General features: G+C 42.6%; 1 protein-coding gene across 2 annotated transcripts in view; it reads right to left on the bottom strand.

The window, feature by feature from the left end:
• Positions 1-18,185: 18,185 nt before the first annotated feature.
• LOC137502418 (gastrula zinc finger protein XlCGF57.1-like) overlaps positions 18,186-23,925 on the bottom strand; it is a 61,590-nt gene continuing 55,850 nt past the window's right edge. For both annotated transcript variants that reach the window (XM_068229510.1, XM_068229504.1), the window contains exon 5: positions 18,186-20,242. Coding sequence is in view for 1 of the 2 variants with exons in the window: in XM_068229504.1 (XP_068085605.1) it covers positions 19,417-20,242 (826 nt within the window). In the remaining variant the exon portion in view is untranslated. The remainder of the gene's footprint in view (positions 20,243-23,925) is intronic.

Below are 23,925 nucleotides of genomic sequence, written 5' to 3'. Positions count from 1 at the left end.
ATGTATTTTGGGCTTCGAGTTCCAGAAACACAATCCCTGAGTAATGAGCCCAACTTTACTTATACATAAGGTTTTAAAAAAAGGGGCAGAAAACCCCAATCATGCCCAGGAGCACTCGCTCCCTATTACTCAGAAAAGCCTGCTCGAGGCACACAGAAACCAAATTTCAAAAAGAGCAATCCGCTCTCAAAGTTCAAGCGTATCAAAGGCCACACCAAACTCCACCTTCAAGCTGACCTCCAAGCACATGAAAACAGGGGGTAAAAATACCCAACTTACTGAGGCCTATTAAGTAAAGAAACAGGTCAATTACACGGCCTCCAAAATACCAACTTGAGGGGAGGCGAAACTGCACTCCTAATACATTTCTTTAAAACCTATTTGGCACTAGGCCGCTTATGCAAGGGCTAATCCCATACTAAAGAGGTGACTTATATCAGAAAATGATTTATATTACATTAGGAAGGGAAGAAACGGTTGTGAAAATAAGTTCACCTCAAAGCAATAGGAGAGGGAGCTCGAGAGGGTTAAGCACTCTCTATCCCAATATGTAGTTTAAAGAGATAGAATCTATACCAAGTGTCTTTTACATTTTAGAGGAAAGTTACATGGTAAAAGGTATCGAACCTGCCCCGAGAGTTAAACTGCTGAGCTAGCAAGAAAATAAGTTATTAAAAGGCCATTACCTTATTGAAGAACTGCTGCCCGACGAAAGAGGCGCTTCCCGCCCCCTGCTACATAATTTACACTATGATAGATGTTACTGAAGTGGCCCGGAGACCCGAAAATCAGCAGTTTATATACCCTCGTGGAACATTCGAGACCTTTCAAGAATAAGAACACCCGCCTACAAGCTTTTTATTGGACGGCCAAAAGATTACATGCCAAAACTGAAGAAGAAAACCAGGATTGGTGGGAAATTAATTACAGAAATTTGCGATTGGCCTATTTCAAAACTGGCGGAACGAACGGATTAACTTTGCCAACTCAAACAATGACAGAAAGAAATTTAACCAAGAGCAAACTTATGACTACAAAATTTCTTCAAAGAAAGGTTCCTTCACTTTGCACTAGGGTGCACAATTGTAGTTCTTAAGTGGTGCCATCTAGAAGAGAATGTTCACACTTCTTGCTACAGAGAAAACAAATATAAATCGAAAAAGACACAGTTCAGAACTCTTCAAAATTTACAATAGCAACACCTTCTGAGAAACTTTAGAATTAACATGGTTGTTAAAGTTCAGGCTTCCTCCAGTAGAGGAATTTCAACAGGCGCAAGTTTTGAATTAGCGGAGCGGAGGTGTACCGCCCGGCACAATAATAATAATAATAATAATAATAATAATAATAATAATAATAATAATAATAATAATAATAATAATAATAATAATAATAATAATAATAATAATAATCCTTTAACCTGTTGCTCGAAATATATCGGTATAAAAACATCGATCAAATTACTTTAAGAAAATAATAATAATAATAATAATAATAATAATAATAATAATAATAATAATAATAATAATAATAATAATAATAATATTCAGACATGATCAAACTCAACTAGTAAATCTCTACTTTATTAGCCTACCTAATGTGTAGGGGGGGCCGGGTTCGAACCTCCGCACATATCTTCTCGAACATCTTCAATTACAGCCAAACGTATACACTAGCATGCAAAACAAACTACTGCCTCTACTTTTATGAATTTAGTGCTGTCCCTATTCCACATTTATTTCTGTATAGGCACATGTTAATGATCCTGTCACCTGCTAATCCCTGCTCGTCTTATGCAGTCACGCAGATGAAATTTACGGCATTAACCTGTTCAATTTTCTACTTATTTTCCCCCTCAAATCTTTCTCAGCACTCATAACAAAAATATATAGTATATCATGCACATGCAGCCACTAAAAGGGGTCCCAAACTCTATACATCCTTCCTGGTTCACTTCCTTCCCATATCTACTTACATAAATCAAACTAAACAAGGGTCATCCGACCACTCCAGGTAATTAACCTATCAATTACATCATCATTAACCCTATCCTTACATTAACTCTATTTACAAGGGGAAATACTAACATTGGAAGAAAATAGCTCAATACTCAACAGTTTTGGTGTTTTCTGGCCCCGTCCGGAGATGTCGGGGGGCCTGCCATCGGTGTTCACTCCATATCGCTGGCTCGTGCAGTCCTGGGTTCTAGGAGTTTGATGACATTGCTGGCGTAATCCATCTTCCTGGTAAACAGATCACTGAAATTATATTTCCACAATCTTGCACACTTGTTGATCACTCGACACCATCAAACTTCCCCTCTATCGTTCTATGACCGATGCAAGTTACGTGATGCTAATTATTATGGGTATCTCAGCTAGTCTATTTGATTTAAATTAGGCGAGTTGAACATTCATGATCTCCTCCTTCCCAAGTCTATCGCCTCGTACTTCCGTGATCTAAATCAACCGTCCTTCTCCTAATTTTCTGTCTAGATCGTTCAGATTCTGCGTTTATCACTCCCCGTTACTTAGTGTGATAATTTGATCCTGAAATCCTGTTCTCAATTTTACATGGATTTATTTTTATAGTATTTCTTCACACGATGACTGCTTTTCTTTTGAAACAGAGTTTCCCAAATCCCAAAGTTATACTCCTCGAAAAATGCGCTCCCCCACTGCTACAGACATCAACATCGCGATGAGCGTTCTCCGTCTAGAGTTTGATCCCCAAGGCGTACTCAACTTTACACAGTCACGCTCTACGACACAATTACAAGTATTCAGAGTTTACTTCGCGATCGGATGTCGCACAAATATCTTTGTCATATAGCTACATTTCCTACTATCACTGCACACTGTAAAAACATCTTTAGAACTTCACTCCCGTTTCTTTGTGTCAGTTATTCAGACAAAGAAGAGGTAGATATCGCTCGCGAACCGACCGTAGTTCCACCTCTGAAGCTCGTTCTCGACTGCTGACTCCCCCAAAAAAATGCAACAACTTATAGCCAAACTGAGAATAGGGCTGGCTAACGGGCCTTTCCCCCTCCCTTATTTTGACCTCTCCTGGATAAACCAGCCTGTTGAAATCAGCAATACGCTAGATTGTGTGACTATCTTACGCACAAGTGCGCTATGCCATGCGGAGTTGATTATGTTCGGCGGATCTGCCGTAATTAATTAATAAGATCGAAGGGGAAATGGTGAATCCCCAAAGACATCTGGTTTCACCCATCGCGTCCGTACGCTAAGCCAGTTACATAAGCTGTTCTCAAGTACCTTTACCTTGGAGAATCTCTTCTACTATAACTCCTGTTTTTAAATGTTTGCCAGTATTATTTCTACCGCTCTGACGGATGCATTTTTGTTAACCAAGCCTTATTTAAGCCGAAAATACATTAAAAATTGGCCCGATCGCTTTGGCATCGCTGTACGCTGGCATTTGTTTTTCAATATGGAGTCGCTAAATAGTGTTCTTCTGCTGCTTCTTCTATGACGTGTGCCTAGTTCGGGGATTCTTTAAGTCACCCAGTGGGTGTGTAAGGCGCCGCGCTGGCGGGCGTCCTATTACACAATCTGATGCTTCTCCCAACATCCACACAAAGAAAGCTTGCTGCCTGCTTCCTTACCAAGCATATCATTTGAAATAAATATTAATTGTGCCGATACGGTCACAGTAGTAAGGATGTAAAGGAGAGGGCATGTAAGTCTCTGGTAAGACCCCAACTAGAGTATGGTTCCAGTGTATGGGACCCTCACCAGAATTACTTGATTCAAGAACGAAAAAAAAACAACAGAAATTGCAACATCATGAAGGCATTGGTCGTTTGTGTTGATTTTCAAGATATGGAACGATGCCATGTAGGTATGTAAACGATCAAAGTTTCAGACCCATTGGACTGTTGCTACAGGTCTCCCCACGTGATTGGTCACGGAGGAATCAACTCCAGTATACGGACTCTGGTGTAGCGTAGTTGACTTACAGTCTGTGCAGTGAAGTGTTCCCCGTCAAACATGCCTCGACTACAGAGAAGAGAACGCTATCAACAACTGTCGCCGTTTGAGAGGGTTAGGATAATTGAGCTGTGTGAGGCTGGATTATCGCTAAGGACTGTCGCTGCACGTGTTGGCCGACAGGCATCTACGGTACATCGTGTATGACAGCAGTGGTCAAATGAAGGTACCTACACTCGTAGACCTAGCACAGGCCCAGCGCGGCAGACAACTGTGAGAGAGGATCGCTGCATCATTCGGATGGCCCGGATGGAACCCCATGCAACAGCAGCGCAAATTCGAGCAGCTGTGGCACCCCACGTTACACAACAAACAGTTGGTAATCGCCTGCGTGCAGCTGGCTTACGAGCCCGTGTCCCTGCAGAAGGAGTTCCATTGACCCCACAACAGCGACGTGTAAGGCTGGCCTGGTGTCGAGAAAGATCGACGTGGGTCGACGAATGGCATAGGGTCGTCTTTAATGATGAATCGCGCTTCTGTTTTGCCCGCAGTGATCGCCGGAATCGTGTGTGCCGATATACCGGGGAGAGGGGCCGCCCAGATCTTATTGTCGAGAGGCACACTGGGCCAACACCAAGCATTATGGTCTGGGATGCTATTGGCTTTAATGTGAAATCACAATTAGTGCTTGTTGAGGGCACTATGACTGCTCGACAGTACGTTGATAGGGTACTCAATCCAGTGGTTGTCCCTATGATGGCGAACATTGCTAATGGGATGTTTCAGCAGGAAAATGCCCGGGTTCACACTGCACGTATCTCCAGAGAAGCTCTCCACGACATCACAACCTTAAAATGGCCCGCCACATCCCCGGACCTCAGTCCTATTGAGCATGTGTGGAACATGATGGGTTGACAACTGGCCAACCTTCCTCAGCCACCCACAACTCTGGAACAACTGACCCATGCAGTGCAGCAGGCATGGGCCACAATTCCTCAGGAAGCGATCCAGGGCCTTATTGACTCCATGCCTCGACGAATTCATCAATGAATTGCAGCTCGTGGTGGGCACATCCTATATTTATTGTTGTCCAAACTTGCGGTCAGAGGACCTGAAAGTGTAATAATCGAAGCACAACCGAAAACTCGTCCTGCATGTTCAATTGCAGTAATGTAGCACCACTCCTTATGGGTGTTGCAATTTCCGTTTTCTTCAGTGTAATATAAGCAGTTCGACCACGTGAAATAGGTGATAAAAAGATTCAAATGGCAGATTTTGCCCCACAGACCGAATTCTGCCTACAATACGGCGGGAAGGAGAGTTTCCAGAGCGTGGAATGGAACAATTACGGGCAATGTGACCACGACCTAACCAGCGAAAACAAGAAATAGAAGGAAGGGGATTGGGGGAAGCGGGAGGTGGAGAAAGAACACATGGAGGAGGAGGGGGAATAGAAGAAGAAGAAGAACTCTTGTAAGAATTAAAAGTGTTAATTTGAGCTATGTGATATCAATATGAAATAGAGGTGGGAGGAGACAAAGGATTAATTAACTGGCGAAAGGGGGGAGCGGCATAAAAACGGACAAGTGAAATAAGTTCCTGGGGGTTTTCGGATATGGCCAGAACATCAGCAAACCCATTGAGAGAATCTAAGAAATCATAAGTAGATTCATCGGGACGTTGATGACGACGAAGAAAGAGCAAACTGTTCACGGATTTCATATGGTAAAAAATAATTATGCAAAACAGAACGAAACTGAAGCCAGTCATGAAAGGCAGACATATGCTGTAGAAGGAAATTACTGCAATGTCCATACGTTTTTTAGTATAAAAGAGAGAGTAGTTGAGAAAATGGAGCCAAATTCGTTTTGAGAAATTTACGAGCGGCAAGCAAACAAAGGGTTAAATCTTTGGGACGGAAGTAAGTAAGTTGAGGAACAGAATCTAAACATTTTTCTATAAGATGAACATTTATGGCTTGAGAATGGGAAGAAGTGGGAGAAGCGATAGGAGATTCATATAGAAATTGTGGGGAAGTGGCGGGCGGTGGTGTGGGATCAACTTGAGAAGCTGATTTGAAAAGGTTGAGAGAAGGGGGAGGAGACTGACATATATTTGATTTGGTCTCAGAAAGAAAGGTTGTGTGATCAAAAGAGAGTTCAATTTGCAGAGAAGAGGTAACATAAGAGGGTGGATCAGAAGACAAAGTAGAATCAATAGTGGAAGAAGAAGTGGGGGACAATAAATCATAATCACAACTCGGATTTGGTGCCGATACATTGAAAGCAGGAGAAAAGGACGTAGGCAAACTATCTGACTGATAGGGGGAAACTTTATCTGAAAAATAGGCCACGACTAAGGGCCAAAATGGAGATAAGAGAAGGAGCAAAAATAAATATAGTCTGCTACCAAACTTGTGGTGGACTGCTATCAAACACGTGTTGGTACTTTTACTATCGAACTTGATATACACTGCTACTAAACTTGTAATGGGCCGAGATATAGAATAAATATAGCAAATATTAAAAGGGTCAGTGACATATAAGAACGTCTAGCACATCAGTAATCATCGCAAGCCGGGAGACTAGCGATTAGGAAAATATATAAACTGCAATAATATAGAAACGCAGAGTCCATAGAAAGGAAGCGCGCAGCAAGTAAATAAGAACCACCCAGAGGGAGTGAAAAGAGCATAGTAATAGGGCATAGTAGAATAGGAATAGTAATATATTAACAGCGGACAAGTGGGATAATTTAACACCTGTGATAAGATACAAGATACCCAAAGAATTTTGCCTACGAATAGCAAGAGAATAAACTCGAGAAGCGAGCGAAAATACGCCACATTTAATATATTTGAAGAATATATACTTCAAAAAGAGAATAAAAATCAGAAACTTTAAAAGTACCTACAATGTAGTGAAATTGAAAGAACTCCAATGTAAGATAAGGATAAAGCAGGGGACAGGGAAATGGAAATAACGATGAACTATGGGAAAGATTCCCTTCACCGGGGTAGTATGTCGTAAAAGTTTCAGATACCGTACGTAGAATAGTAATTCACTTCAAAAAGGCCTTGTGAAATATGCTGATAACAGTTCTCATAGGCCTGGGTAAAATCCGTACGTATTTAACAGATAGAAGAGTGGAGTCTGTTAGCATAATGTCAACACTGGTGTAAGCTGGCAGGAATAAAGACAAGTGGAGGCCAGATAGCCGAAAATATGAATTTCAAGTAATAAGTTCATAGTTGTTGCTCACCAAAGAAACGGCATGTGTTACGCAGATGTACGGTGCTCCACCACTCCGATGCGAGAACAGACTCTATTTGTGAGGTATTTTTTTCGGGGGGGGGGGCGAAGCCCGCTCTCCCCCCCCCCTCCCCCCGTGACCATCGACTCAATCTACATGGCCTCCGACATGCTATTAGTTCTAAGAAGAGAAAGATAGCAGGGAGGAGTGGAAGTGTGATACTACAGGAGTATCTGCCTGTCCCCATGCTCAGCATGTTACCAGGCCAGATGTGGTGGAGGGTATCAATAGCGGTGTAATCGGGTAGTAAGGGTCAGGAAAAAAACCACATAGGCAGAAATAGAAAGACGGCTACATGTAAAACCTGACATTTTGTAGATAGCACATGCAAGGATGTGGTTCTGGAAAGGTCCAGGTAATTGCGTTAGTTGGGAATAGGTATCATGTTCAAGTCATAAGCCTATTCCGCTCCAGTTCAGTTATTCAGGGCACTGCTGTGGCTTGCGCGGGCCTTGCCGGCTGCGGAGCCATGCGTCGAGTACCACTAGGGCCCGCCGCACAGCGCCACCTCCTTGGGGTCCCTCGTACCCAGTCTCCGATCCCGGAGAGTGAAGCCAAGCCCGCCGAGGCGGGGGCCTCCTGGAAGGGGGTGGGTCATGACGCCGGGTCTCCTTCCTCTATGCCCGCGCCATGGCCCGGTATACAGGGCAACTGCGATGGGAGGCCGGGTGGCCCCCCACGCAGTTGGCGCACACCGGAGCCTCCATAAGTATACCACAGGCCGTGTAATGATGATCACCACCACAGTGGTCGCACCTCACTTGGAGCCCACAACTGACCTGACGATGGCCCCACCTCAGACATCGGAAACACTGCAAGAGCTGTTGAGGGGGGCGTTTCAATCTCACCTGATTGCCGCTACCCGCTGAGGTCCTCTCCTGATTGGCTCCTCGGTCGACTGCTGTCCTGGGAGCAGTCCTGGGTTGCGGCTGGGGGGCCCTCTCCTGGTGGGCCGTCGTCTTCTTCTTCTTCCTCCTGGTCCTGGGGCAGCGTCTCCTTCCCGGGGGTATCTTCTCGGCAGGGGAAGAGGCCTCGTCCAGGTGGCCCTCCTCCCGGCCTGGTGATCTCGGGATAGCGGGTGGCCCCACTGTGTCGCCGTCACCTCTCTCCACCTGGCTGGCGGCGGCGTCGCTCGTTGCTGGCATCTCTGTGCGACCCCTGTCCTGTAGGGCGCATATGGATGTCTGCATCGTGAACGAGGTGCTAGCAGGCCGGGCCTGGGTAACAACCTCTGCACGCCCGAGGGCGTCCGCGTCCGTGCCGCATTCCGCCGTGCGGTTCGCCTTTCTGGTCTGCGCCCGGGTGGTAGGCCTTCCCTGGGTGGCCCTGGCAGATGGTGGACGTTCGTGGTTAGCGGCCGTGTTGGTCTGCGTGTACTTCGTGAAGTACAGCAAATCAACCTGAGTTGCCCCGCCGCAGCGCTCGGGAGCGCCACCGTCGTCCTCGTTCCTCGGCTCCAGAGGAGCCAAGAAGCGTGGGTCCGTTCCCACCTGCTTGTACCTCTGCCTCCTGGCTGTCTGCGTCCCGACTGTAGACGTCCCCTGTGACGTCTGTGTGGCCGTCTGCTGGCTGCCGATGCCGGTAGGGCAGCTGCTCAACCCTGGTAGTCGGGTGACCTGAAAGTAAACAGAAAAGCTCCTCTCGTAGCGGTTGATCTGGTCTGGGTCCATAGGGCGAATGATTGTCGCCCAGTTCAGGATGTCCATGATGTCGTTAGTAGAGAGGTCCTTCCCTGCAGCCCCCTCCAGCCTGGTGAGGAGGTCGATGATGAGGTATGCGTCCCTGTAGGGGTCGCTTCCCTGTCGGTACTGCACCAGTAGAGCAGGGAGGGACATGTTCAGTGGGACAGTCCTGTGGTCGACCCAGTGAATAATATCCCCCACTGCTTCTTTGAAGTTCTCTGGTAGGTCGTCTCGCAGTTCCATCATTCCTGAAATAAAAACCTGAAAGAGAAATAGCACTAAAAAGTGCTTTCTGACAAGCTCGTACTGCGTACTTAAAAGTGCACAGTGGACAATGCTCTTTCGGAGATGTACTAATAAGTACAGCTGCCTGACTGGTACTGCGAAAGTACAGATCGCCTGGCGAGGAGAGAGAGAGAGCGCGTGAGAGGAACATGTCCTTCCACTAGCGCTGTCGGGCTCGTCCTCCCAATTTGTGAGGGGTGGAGCCCGTGAATATAAAGGAGCAAGGGAAAGTTTAGAAGTTTGCAAGAATAAAATCCGGCATGTTCTAGAAGCACCACGTCACAATCACGTGTCCACAGAGATGTTGTACAGCACGCATGGCAATATGTGGCGAATGTCACGTCAGAAGGAGATGACGTCATGGTCACATGTTGAAGAGAGCCGGTGAGCAGCAAGCGGACGCAGCAGTATAGAGAGACGATGGCGGCGTAGCGGTCGAAGAAAATACGGCGGGCGAAGGTAGGAAGGATAAAGTGCCGAATAAGTAGTGGGGATCGTTACACTACCCAGATATGTAAACTGTTCTACATTCTCTATCCGTTCTCCGTCTATGTTCACTTGGCTTCTTTCTTTTCTCTTTTCCACAGTGGATGATTACAGTTTTCCTTTTACTAATTACCATTCCAAACTCCTTCAGATTTTCATTTCAAATATCCAGTCTTCTTTGTACTTCCTTTTCGCCCCTTCCCCAAATCACCACATCAACTGCAAATACCAAAGCATTCACTTTATCACTACTGATACTCTGTTTTACACGTTTTATAATTTCATCCATCAATATAATAAACAATAATGACGACAGTGCACTTCCTTGCTTGAAATCTTTTTTTTATATAAAATGTTTCAGAGTCACCACTCCCCACTTGTACACTGCTTTTACTCTCACGATTCAACATTTTTATCGTCTTAATTAATGATTTGGGTACATTACTTTTCAGTAGGCGTTCCCATACATGTTTTCTCTTAACTGTATCATAAGCTTTTTCCAAATCCAAAAACACTAATATTATTTCCTTGTTCCTTTCCAGATGTTTTTCCATTATCGTTTGCGCTGTAAATATAAAGTCTATTACTGATCTGTTCGGTCTAAAGCCATATTGTTCTTCCTGTAACTGTGTTTCTATTATATCCCTCAGTCTTTTGTCTATGACTTTCTCCATTATTTTTAGCCCATGCGATAATAGGGTGATACCTCTATAATTTTCACATTTCTTCCTGTTTCCTTTTTTGAATAATGGTACAACGCTTCCTTCTTGCCAATCTTCAGGTATCCTTTCATCCTTCCATATGGCATTGATGGCTCGGTATAGCCACTGTAGTCCAACGCTTCCTGCTGCCTTAATCATATCAGCATTGAATTCGTCTTTTCCATTTGCTTTACCTTCGGTCATTGCTTTCACTGCCCTTTCAAGTTCCAACCATGTTATCGGATTCTTTTCTTTCTCTCCATCTATTATTTCCATTTTCTTATCTCCTTCTTCCTCCGAGCAGTCATCCTCATTATAAAGTTTTTCAAAATACTTTGCCATCACCTTCTGAAGACCTTTTTTCGTCATGTACTATGGATCCCTCTCTAATGTCTTGATTTATTCTTTTCAATTTTATTACTCTTTATAATAGTTTCTGATTTCCTCGACTTCTTCTTCTACCGCTTTTCCCACACCTGTGGAGTAGCGGGTGAAAACGGTGTCGCACATGTGGATTTGGCTCTGTTTTACGGCCGGATGCCCTTCCTGACGCCAACCCTATATGAAGGGATGTAATCACTATTGCGTGTTACTGTGGTGGTTGGTAGTGTAGTGTGTTGTCTGAATATGAAGAGGAAAGTGTTGGGACAAACACAAACACTCAGTCCCCGGACCAGAAGAATTAATCAGAGGCGATTAAAATCCCCGACCCGGCCGGGAATCGAACCCGGGGCCCTCTGAATCGAAGGCCTGAACGCTGACCATTCAGCCAATGAGTCGGACTTCTGATTTCCTCGACTATCTTGGTCAATTTTGTTGGTAAACTCTCCCCAACATTTCTCCTTTTCTTCCTTGATACTCCTCTTTACTTGTAGTTTCAATCTTTTGTATTCCACATGTAACCTTTCTATCTTATTCACATCCCTCTGATACGTTTTTTACTTTTCCTTATCCATTTCTTTTTTCACATTGTTCCTTTCTGTTATTTCTTTTTTTATTTTGTCTGTCCTCCTCCGTGTCTCCTTTCCCTTAACCTTTGCTTTTGTTTTCCGCATACCTCAGTTGCTGCTTCCACAAATGTCTGTCTTAAATTTTCCAACTCTTCTTCCACACTTCATATTTCCGTGTTAGTCAACTTCCTTTTTATCCAATCTTGGAATGCCATTCTTTTATCCTCCTCCAATTCTTCAGTACAAGTTTAGGGACTTTTACTTGTTTTAATTCCACAATTAATAATCTATGATCACCTTCCATACTTTCACTGGGGATTATCTTATTATTATTATTATTATTATTATTATTATTATTATTATTATTATTATTATTATTATTATTATTATTATTATTATTATTATTATTGTACCGGGCGGTACACCTCCACGCCGCTAGTTCAAATCTTGCGCCAATTGAAACTCCTCTACAGGAGAAAGCCTGTACCTTGAAAAACTGTATTAACTCAACAGTTTCTCCGAAGATGGCTCTGTGTGAATTTTGATGTGTTTTTGTTTGTCATTGATCAAGAAGTGTGGACATTCTCTAACAGATGCCTCTACCAAAAACTATGGTAATACACTCTGGTGCAATGGAATGAACTTTCCTGGAGAAATTTTTTATTCGTAAGTTTTGTCTTTACTATATTTTGTTCTGTTATCTTTGGGTTGGCAATATTAATCCTTTCTATCCGCCTGTTTTGAATTTAGCCAATCCCGAATTTCTTTAATTAATTCTCAGCCAATCATGTATGTCTTCTTCGATATGGATATGTAGCTCTAAGCTATCCAATAAAGTTGAGAGGGTGTGTCTACTCATTCTTGAAAGGTCTCGAATTTTCAACGAGGGTATAAAAACTGCTGATTTTCTTGTCTCGGTACCACTTCAGTAACATCTAGCTTAGTGTGTGGATATGTAGCAGGGGGCCGGAAGCGCCTCGTTCTTCAGACAGCAGATCTTCAACAAGGTAATGGCCTTTTAACATCTTTATTTCTTGCTAGCTCAGCAGTTTAACTCTCGGGGAAGGTTCGAAACCTTTAATATGTAACCTACCACTTTTAAAATGTAAATTCCTCTTCTGTCTATGTAAAAACTACAAATCTCTTTAACTGTAAAGCGGGGATAGAGAGTGCTTTTCCCTCTCGAACTCCCCTTCATTTTGAAATTGGGGTGACTACGTTTTCATGACCGTTTCTTCTCTTCCTTATTGTATTAAAGTTTTCTCATACGAGTCACCTCCCTAGCTTGGGATTAGCCCCTGTATTATTGGCCTAGCGCCACATAGGTTTTAAAAAATAACTTAAGTGTAGGAGTGCAAGTAATCGCCTCCATTCAATTTTGTATTTTGGGCCATTTATTTAACTCGTTTTGTTTTCCTTCCTGAGAAGGCCCAGTAGATTGGGTACGAGGTACCCCTGTACCATTATATGTGTGCCTTGAGGGCAGTTAATGTGAAGTCTGTTTATGGCCTCCTGATAGGCTTGAACTTTGAGAGCGGGTCTGCTCTTTCCTAAATTTGATCTCTGTGTGCCTCTAGGAGGCTTAACATTGTAATTAGGAGCAAGTGCTCCTTGGCATGATGGGGTTTTCTGCCTTTTTGTTCAATTTTGTGCCTTGGTAAAGTTGGGCTAATAGCTCAAGGCTTGTGACTGTGGGGCTCGAAGCCCAGACCTTGTAATAATCCACTAACACTTGTAATTTCTTTGTATCTGATTTTGGCTTGTTGTTGACTTGTTAAGTTTTCAAATTCTATGTTACCATTGTTAAGTTTTGAAAATATAACCTTTGTTGAAATTTTAATTCATCTTTCGAACTTGTAGTTAGACCCATTCCAGCCCGCACCTTCTTTCACCTCTGCCTTCCACGGATAACTCCGTAACAATTATTATTATTAATAGCACTACCATTATTCACAAAAAGAATACATCACTCAACAGAATTATTCACACATCACAGACATCGCCTTACTTTGTTAACACACCACGCAAATAGCCTTAAAACTGCATGAACTGCGCAGCCACAGTGAAAACTGCATTCACGTTCTGAGGGGATTTTCCTCCTACATGACGTTGAAAACTAGTGACGTTTATTCTACAAGCGAAGCAATTAACTATGGGCGACACCTGAATTGCGTGTTTTCTCTTAACATCTACCAAAAAAGAACAGATGCTCCTGCGGTTGCCGAGGAGAAGGAAGGACGGACAGAGAAGGCGAGAGATATACAATGCATGCCCAATGTTTTGATGTATCGGTAGACTGTAATTCTTATTAATTACAAAAATCAGTAGATTTTATATAAATACACCTATCCGCTGGAAGTCAATAAAAAAAGTAAAGAATAAGGCGACAGCTGCGTTCATAAAAGAGACGAGAAGAGGGAATCCCAAGGCACGTGAAGAGCTGCTAGAAGAGAAAGTCATGGCGTTGCATGATTAATTGCAGTGCCTGAAATAGGCAGGCTGACCAACAGCAGAAAAAACTCAAGATAAAGCCAACACACTAGCGGAACCAAGCATGCTATTGCAATGAAATAAATAAATGTCACCCCCATAGCCCCTTTAAAATCCCTCAAAAATATTTTCCCCCTAACATTCCTCCTGAATCTTCTAATCCCCTAAATTTCCCTCTGGGACGATTAAATCCCCTAAATTTAGGGGTAAAACCTCTAAGTTGGCAACATTGGTGGTCTGCTGAATTTGACTGCTAGCATATGAGGTTAACTGGTTACCACGGCAACGATACCGTCACGCTTGTCTATACCGTCAGTTGGTCTCTCTCGTGGAGGCTTTACTCCTTGTACCAGCGAACGTACAAGCCCACATTTTCTTTCTTAAACTGCTTATCCTCCAGGGTTGGTTTTTCCCTTGGACTCAGCGAGGGATCCCACCTCTACCGCCTCAAGGGCAGTATCCTGGAGCTACAGACTCTGGGTCGGGGGATACAACTGGGGAGGATGACCAGTACCTCGTCCAGGCTGCCTCACCTGCTATGCTGAACAGGGGCCTTGGTGGGGGATGGGAAGATTGGAAGGGATAGGCAAGAAAGAGGGAAGGAAGCGGCCGTGGCCTTAAGTCAGGTACCATCCCGGTATTTTCCTGGAGGAGAAGTGGGAAACCACGGAAAACCACTTCCAGGATGGCTGAGGTGGGAATCGAACCCACCTCTACTCAGTTGACCTCCCGAGGCTGAGTGAACACCGTTCCAGCCCTCGTACCACTTTTCAAATTTCGTGGCAGGGACGGAAATCGAACCCGGGCCTCCGGGGGTGGCAGATAATCACACTAACCACTACACCACAGAGGTGGACACAAGCCCACATACTATATTAAATTACATAAAATAACCTATCCCATATGTCTCGCATTGTTCATATTTAAATTTAGCTACGCCGGAGGAATCCAAACAAAAGTGTACGAAATGTGGCCGGGAACATTAGACAGGAAACAAATTAGATCGTCAGTTGGTTCACAGGAAAATCTGAAATACAAGTAAAGGAGGCCCGGTCTCCCTGCCTCCGTCCCTGGTTCCAACAGGAAAATACAGCGTTCCCGGACCCGTGTCCATACAACATATTTTCTTCTACGTGTGAGACATGTATCCTGAAAGTTCGGCCTACGTTATTGTTACACCCTGTTTGTAGCGCGAGTTCCTTAGGCGTTGTCTTCCTTCGTATATGAAGCGTGTCGTTAAACGGCAGTGCGGTTGCAGGGGCGTACGCATAAATTATTTTATGGATGTGCTGGAGGGGGGGGGTCTATATAAATAAAATCGTAACGACCCTGTGTCTATACATTAACTATTCTGGTGAAATTTTCATTTCGTTTTCCTTTTCAGGTGTAATGACGATCGTCTGCATATTTTTAGCTTTGGTGCCTGTCTGTTTGTCTATTTGTTTGTATGAGTTCTTATAACTTGAGAACTATTGACTACATTTCTACGAAACTTCATATTTAGAAGTCACAAGCCCTTGGGTAGGTTTTAGGGACAATATTGTTTCTAAACCCCTGAAATGACTGGGGGTTTATACGAAACCGAAACCGTGATTTTGGATTTATACAAAATATAGACAACCAAACTTAATGGAAATCTACCTAAACTTTATAAAAGAAATTCTCATGTGCATCATTTCGATACGAGGATTAATAAGTCGGCCCCGCGTGTCTGTCTCTTACCCGTAGTCCCCAGGTTCGATTCCCGGCGGGGTCAGGGATTTTTACCTGCATCTGAAGCCTGGTTCGAGGTCCACTCAGCCTACGTGATTACAATTGAGGAGCTGTCTGACAGTGAGATGGCAGCCCAGGTCTAGAAAGCCAAGAATAACGGCCGAGAGGATCCGTCCCGCTGACCACACGACACCTCGTAATCTGCAGGCCTTCGAGCTGAGTAGTGGTCGCTTGGTAGACCATGGCCCTTCGGGGCTGTTGCGCCATTTATTTTTTCAGTCTTACTTCGAGCGGACATTTTTAAGCTATTTTGTCGATTTGTCTGTTCGTCCGTTTGTTGAGTTCTTATAACTGGGAAACTGCTGTATGTATTTTTACCAAACTTTGTATCTGTCCTTGGGTAGGTATTAGGGTCAATATTATTTCTAAATCCCGGACTACTTTGGTGGTTTATTGGAAGTCGAAACAGTGATTTTACTTTCCCACAAAATATACGTGACCAACCTTAATGGAGAACTACCAGCCTTAAGTGAAATCAATTTCTAAAAAGCGGACATTTTAAAGCTATTTTGTCGATTTGTCTGTTCGTCCGTTTGTTGAGTTCTTATAACTGGGAAACTGCTGTATGTATTTCTACCAAACTTTGTTTCTGTCCTTGGGTAGGTATTAGGGTCAATATTATTTCTAAATCCCGGACTGCTTTGGTGGTTTCTTGGAAGTCGAAACAGTGATTTTACTTTCCCGCAAAATATACATGGCCAACCTTAATGGAGAACTACCAGCCTTAAATGAAATCAATTTCTAAAAAGCTTTCTCTCATGTGCACCTTTTCGGTAGGAGGAGAACAAGGGATTTATCATTAATGGACTGTTCTACGGGCTGTCGTGTCATTTCAAGTTATATTAAATAGTTTAACTAAAGAGCCATTACGATAGAATAAATAATAAGAGACGTTATCGTCAACGATTGTTTTCATGATTCTTCAGCCACAGTGCCACTTCCGGTCTCAGATGAACAACAATACGTAACCGAGAAGTAGGGAGAACTATAGCTGATGTACCCGTGCTTCGCTACGGAATTATCAGGAAGACTGTCTCTGTGGTTTTCCCAACTGAAGTCAACATAGGTCATTACAATGACGTCAGTAGGAATGTAGCAATTAAAAGCAATGTTATTTTATCATATAAGATACTCGATCAAATGAAAAACCGGACATTTTCCCACTTTTAACGAATAGTACTATGCTGCCGATCTAACAGTCCAAAGTTTCAATGCTGGAATGAACAGGCCGCAGACAGCCGCGAACACTCCTCTACTACTACTAAATTGTTTTCATTCCTCCCCTGAAGAGGGAGGCGGGCCTCCTAGACGGTGACGTCGTCTCTCAGGCTATGAGATTTGTATCGGAGAAGGTGAGAGGGTTGGCGGCCGTGGCCTATATTAGGAACTGTCCCGACATTCGCCTTAGTGCAGGAGAATGGAAAACCACGGAAAGCCATTTTCAGGACATCCGACGGTGGGGACCAGCCCCTCTCCGTCTCCCGAATGCAGAGGCGTGGAGCCACAGTAGAGTCGTGGCCTCCCCTCCTCTGCTGGGTTGACCGGTCGGAGTGCACAGCTGTCGGATCACGGACCAGCCTTTTCCACTTGTGGGCCGAGGCCTACTCTGCATCCGCCGACCACGAACACTGCCATTATTCCGTTAAATATGCACGCTGCTCATTCTAAACAGTGCCTCAGAGTAGGTATTGAATGGTTGGAATGCTGTTATGAAACAGTGTTTTACGTACCAGTAATATCAGAAAATGTATGAACCAGAGGAATAGCATGCTAAAGAAGAGGGAGGTCTAACTCCCCAGCTACTTCCCGCCAATATTCAGGCAGGCTGTTATACTCGGTAACGCAGCAGTAATCCCATTTATTGCAGATGAGTGGCAGGGGAAGACATAAAGCACATCCCCGCCGGCTGCACTCACGCCTGGTAACTTAAGAACGACGTGTTATAGATGGATGGTCAATGTTACCTAGCAACCGTGCAGGTTACATCTTGTGGCTGGTTGCCATCTGAAATTAGCAGCCGTTGATGGATGTCCATGACCTTGAGACATATTTATGATCACCTGATTTTCACAAAGGAAAAGGGAAGGTAAGCTGAGGCAGTTTACATCTTTCATCCCTAAGGTAATAGCTAAGATATGCTATTTTTCTTGTATTAATGTTGTGAAGCAGCTCTTTCTTCGATCCTACTATTCATAAGACTTCACCGTTGGTCATCTGTACTGTCCAAAGTATTTTCAGCATATGCCGATACACCCAAATTAAGACAGGTTAGAGTTTCTACTCTATAACCGCATTGAAAGTTCAAGAGTCTACTCAGTGTTGGAGGAGAGATTAAACATAACACAAAATACATATTAAAAACTACATAGAGCAATGGTGTAAAAATAATTAGTAGATTTTTTAAGTCTATGGCAGGATGTTTAAATAGTATTTATGATTGCATTGCTTACTGAATAACTTCATACACCTGATGACTCGATGAGAGACTATTTTTTCGTGGTAAAGTGGATGTAGAATGACGAATTATAAGAAAAGCTGATTAAATACTTGTTAAAATATAACCTTTATTTACCTTAGTGTTAATCGACGTTACAGTAAGTTTCTTAAACCGTTTTAACAAACAAGAATAGGGTTTTAAGTAACGTATAATCTGAAAATACATGTGCTCTCAAGATACACAAATACAGACTGTTCTGCTTTTCAGCTTTAAGTCGGTACTTGTGAATTATGCAGTACCTCCAGAATAATATGTCTGCAACCAGCCCCTTGTTTATTCGCGCACCACTTATCAATAAATCTTTAAAAAGCTGGGTGTAAGTAATGTCGCCTCGGTCTTCCTCTACTTCTCTTACCCTCCAAGGCTGAGTCTATTATTCTGCTAGGTAACATATCCACCATTCACCTCACATGACTCTACCAACGGAGTCTTTTTATGTGTACAGTTTCATCCATCGAGTTCATTCCTAGCTTAGCCTTCATCTCTTCATTTTGAAAATATTCCTGACATTGTTCCAATCTGTTTGTACCAGATATCATTCTCGCTACTTTCTTGTCTGCTACTTCCAACTTATGAATAAGATAGCATTAATCCACCCAGATTTCAATTCCGTACAGCAGTCGTTCTGAAGACATCTTTTTAAAGATAGCTTTGTTCGAGAACTGACTCTTTTCTTTCAGGATATCGTTGATCGCAACTGCTTTGCTCCCTGGCTCAATGGCTAAATTGTTAGTATGCTAGCCTTTCGTTCAAAGTGTCCAGACTTCGATTCTCGGCCAGCTCGGGGATTTTAACCTTCAATGGTTAATTCCTCTGGCTCGGAGATTGGGTACGTGTGCCGTCTTCAACATTAGAATTCACCATATGTAGGGCATTATACTAACAGACATGCAGGTTGCCGAAGGACGTCAAGTCAAAAGACCATGCCATTATTATTACTGCTGAATCTTGAAACAGTTTCACTCAGTATGCTGGAAGAATATACATCCGAACTATTTGAAAAACTGTTCCAATTTTGTATTCTCGTTGTGGTATTCCATCCTCTCAGGTTACTTCGCAAGTGACATAACATCGTTTCTGGTAATGCCAATTTTTATTTCATACTCACTATAGTTCCTTTCAAGATATACAACATCGATTCCTATTTGTACACTGAAAATCAGTTTCTTTTCTTTTTAAGGCATGCAAATGGAAGCACCATAATACAGAAAGAACTATTTTTAACGTTCAAGTCAAAACTTTTTCAAAGACTCGGTACAAATAATGAAGACATCTGAACTGGATTTATGTTTTCTTTCCTGAATGCACTAATATTATGTGTTGTCGTAAATTCGCTTTCCACGTAAACGTTCTATTACAAAAAATGCAAGAAAAACGCTTCTCTCCTGTGTGAACAACTTGATGTCTTGTAAGATTGCCTCTACATGAAAAGTGCTTTAGACATATATCGCACTCAACTGTTCCTCCACGGTTGTGAACAAGCATGTGACGTTTAAGATCATTACGCCGAAGGAAAGCGCGGTCACATTCGTCACAACGATGTGGTTTCTTTCCATCGTGCATTGCCATATGAGCTCTGAGAGATGTTCGATGGGTGAAAGCCATTGTACAAATTTGACACGTAAATCGCCTCACCTTAGTGTGAATGGCCATGTGTTCTGAAAGGTATGTGCGCGATAAGAAACTTTTATTACATTCCGAACAAGGATATGGCTTATTTCCCTTGTGTACTGACATATGTTCTATCAACACAGAACGGTCACGAAATGATCTACCGCAGTCTTCTTCTGGACAGGAAAAGGGTTTCACTTTGGTATGCACTTGTAAGTGCCGACAAAATGAGGAGTTTGAGTCAAACATCAGGTTGCAGTAATTGCAAGGTACCTTTCTACTGCCACTGTGTTCTTGCATGTGTTTTGACAAAAGAAAGAACATGCAAAATCTGAGCTGACACATTTTACAAATGTAAATTCTTTCTCCTGTTGCAAGATGCTCTTCGAACTGTGACTGACTTGGAAACCACTTGCGGCACTGTGGACAAACACATGACCTTGTGACAGAATCAGCATCTGATGTACATGCCTCAGAAGAAAGATCTGCTGTAGTAGTCCTGTAAACAGATTGAAAAGCTTGTTTTAAAAACGCGCAGCGAATACACCAATAAGCTTAAACATGTTGGAGAAAACTTAGGAAAGGATCGTAAGTTTTCGGAGATAAAGACGAAACAGAAAAGCGGGTTGTAACAAACAACAGTTACACCCAAGAATATTAAGAATAAATAATCACATTAAAATAAGTAAAATTTTTACAATCTTGAAAGGAAATTACGTGCGTGACCATAAGCTAAACAGCCACGGGTACTACACATTGAATACTGAATGTAAATAAGACTGATATCTTACTGAAACTAGAAGAATTCAGCATAAGCCAAAAGAAAATCATGTAAACTACATTGCCGGCTGACCAATAACAAACCATAATTTAAGTTACAAAAATTTTAATAACAAGAAAATATTAAAGTGGATTAAAGATGACAACAACGTGTTAAATTTAAATAGAGAAAACAATTGGTTGACAAAAGTCCAAAAAGACTATTTAACTAGATGGCAGAATCTTGAAAGAAGAGATTTTCCGTAATTCGTAGCGCTCCTCCAGGGAGAAAAATAAAGTCCAATAAAATGGTTTAAAAAACAAATAGCAGCCTTTAGAACCTTAAGCCATAAAATTTCGATGACTAGCAGAAGAAAAGAAACTGGGTGAACAGATCTTCACCAGCGGCTAGTCGAACCAGTCGTCAGCAGTATTTTAAAAGGAAGAGCCATGAGGACTGAATGCTACTGGAGAATGCGAAGAAAGGCAGACGAACAAATCGTCGTTAAATGCAGAATTCCAACTGTCATCTGATGGTTTCTGCACTGAACATGAAAAACTCTGCTACGCAGGTGGCGACTGAAGTTTACACTAGCTGTTATCTTGACATGTCGGCGTGGCTCAGAGCTGCACAAACATGCGTTGGCGAGTGGTTGACCTGATGGCTGAATACAAGCTAGCGAGTCTCCTGCTAGCATTATGTAGAGAGATAGAATGTTCTAGAAGCGGAAGACGAAAAGTAGCACTGGAAAACTAACAATTAAGTTACTGAAGAGAATAATAACAGAATACAAAAGATACAGAACAAATCCGGAAAAAAATGTCCTGAAGGAATATTAGTAATAACTAGGGCTCGGATGTTTAGGAAAAGTCATATTTTTTCTTTGTCTCTATTTTCTTGCCTGATTGGATTTTGGTGCAATTCAGCTGATTATTGTCACAATTAAGTGATTTTTATTTGTCATATAAATGCATATTTTGGCTATTTTGTCATAAGGTCATATTTTGACCTATTTTCGTACAAACCTCATATTTCCTTCATATTTCGGCGGTCTGACAACAGCTGTAGCTGTGCAAAATCATCTTCAACTTATTGAATGCGAACTGTTCACAAAACTGCTTCTCAGTATCACATCTGCAGTTAATACAAGTGGAATACCGTTTGTATAGAATGAAGGAGACTTCACTGCACCTTTCACCTGATTTAAATATGCAACAATAACCTTGTGACATAGAAAGGAGCTTCTGCTCTTACAAGAATGTGTTAAGTGATAATCGGAGGTCTTTCGCGCCTGATGATTTGAAGACGAATCTTGTCACACTCTTCAATTCAACCCGCGGAGAGGAATGAAAAAGGTAATGGCAGTTTGCACTATAGGCCCTGCCGCCCTACTATGTATTTAAAGGCATCTACCAAATTCGTTTCGTGGTGCTCAATTTTAACGTTAACGCATTTAATATTAATGAAATCTGGGCTTGAACATTCCAAAATATTTAAAAAATAGATTTATTTCTAGTTTTCTCGTATTTCAGACCACCACTACAGGGTGCAAACAAGTTTTGACTTTCAAAATGTTGTTCGATCTGATCATCTAAATACAGGTAATTTATAGCTATGTATTCACAAATGTTCGATAAGTGAATCAGGGACAACAGACTGTGAATAACTGCTAAATATGTATGTTCAGAAAATTAAGATGAAAGTAAGAATAAATAATTAAGTTAAGGAATTGCCCTTTCGATTTATAATTGATTAAAGATGCCCATTTTTAGATTAATCATTTCCGGTCATATTTTGTAATATTTACGTCATATTTCTCCACTTTTGAGGTCATATTTGCTTGCTTATTTGGGCCTTTTTTAGGTCTTAAACATCCCAGCCCTAGTAATAACATTCAATAAATAATTTATAATAATAATAATGTTATTTGTTTTACGTCCCACTGACTACTTTTTTAAGGTCTTCGGAGACGCCGAGGTGCCGGAATTTAGTCCCGCGGGAGTTCTTTTACGTGCCAGTAAATCTACCGACACGGGGCTGTCGTATTTGAGCACCTTCAAATACCACCGGACTGAGCCAGGATCGAACCTGCCAAGTTGGGGTTAGAAGGCCAGCGCCTTAACCGTCTGAGCCACTCAGCCAGGCAATAAATAATTTAGAAGATATTACATAATCAAAGGGAAGACAGCGGCGAAAGGTCAGTACCAATCAGCGTAAAGGTTGCCGATGACGTGAACAACACGTCCATGTGATAGTAACCAATAAAAAAATTAGGAATTAATGACCACAGGGTCAGCATACCTGCCAAGAAATCACAGAAAACAGTTTTCATTAAACCTGTGACGCCAAGGGGGAACTTATACTCTTCCAGATCGAAGAGCTACTTGAATTGGGAGAAAGTTCAAGGTAAGATTAACATCAATAAATAACAATGTTGGTCAAAAACGAGAGCTACCGATATTTAAAAAGTGTGAATATACATTTATTATCAAACTGCGAGTACGTTCCTGTGAAGCATGAACCACATGTAATGCAGACAAACATATTATATTATTACGAACATAAAATTCCATCTGTTTGACTACTCTAATTTAATTCAGGATGGCCTAATAAATGCACACACACATAATTAAACACAAACAATTCTAACCAGTTATGAATGGCCACACAATAATTACAAATCTCTCTTCTGTACACACACCCGGAAGTCCCGGCCGGTTGCTACCTGCGAACGTCTATAATCCTTACTTTCACTCCCCCCCCCCCCCAAAGTCCAGTCACCTACAGCTCCTGTGCGTAGACAGCTGGATTTGAACACAGTGCCCCTCGCTATACAACACACGACGACTGTTCGTCGGTTCGACTCCAATAATAGTCCGGTACTTCACACAGTCCCGTGCAGTGAACAACTAAACAGCTCAACAGTATCCAACAGCAGGACGATACTCACAACAGCGAATATCAACACACGTCCAATTATCCTCACACTCACGATAATTGTTTCAATCGCTGATTCACGGCGGACCTCAATCCACGGACATACACACACACAGTACTCCTAAGGCAATACACAGTCTTTCGTTCTGTCGTCTCCAATCACACACTCACTGGTCTCTCCGACACTACAACCACAGCTCCTGGTTCAGACCTCGCTGGGACACTAGCGACAATCAACACCTCTGTCGCCCTCAGCCCAGCCATCGAACCCCAACTCAATGAGTGTCACACTGGCTCCACCTCGAAGCCCAACTGTCGTTCACTCTAATACTGACTCCCACACAGAGTCCAACTCTGACTTCGAGGGGCTCGTCTCCCTTCTTATAGCTCGCGTAAGTTGATCGAGAAATTTCACGATGTCACCAGAGGCAGAACATTCCCGTTGAATCTCAAAGAAACTCTCAGGTAAGCCGACCGCCGAACAA

The sequence above is a fragment of the Anabrus simplex genome, chromosome 1 (genome assembly GCF_040414725.1).
Source record: "Anabrus simplex isolate iqAnaSimp1 chromosome 1, ASM4041472v1, whole genome shotgun sequence".
Classification (NCBI taxonomy): domain Eukaryota; kingdom Metazoa; phylum Arthropoda; class Insecta; order Orthoptera; family Tettigoniidae; genus Anabrus; species Anabrus simplex.
The sequence above is the reverse complement of the archived record's forward strand: the minus strand, read 5'-3'. Positions and strand labels throughout refer to the sequence as shown.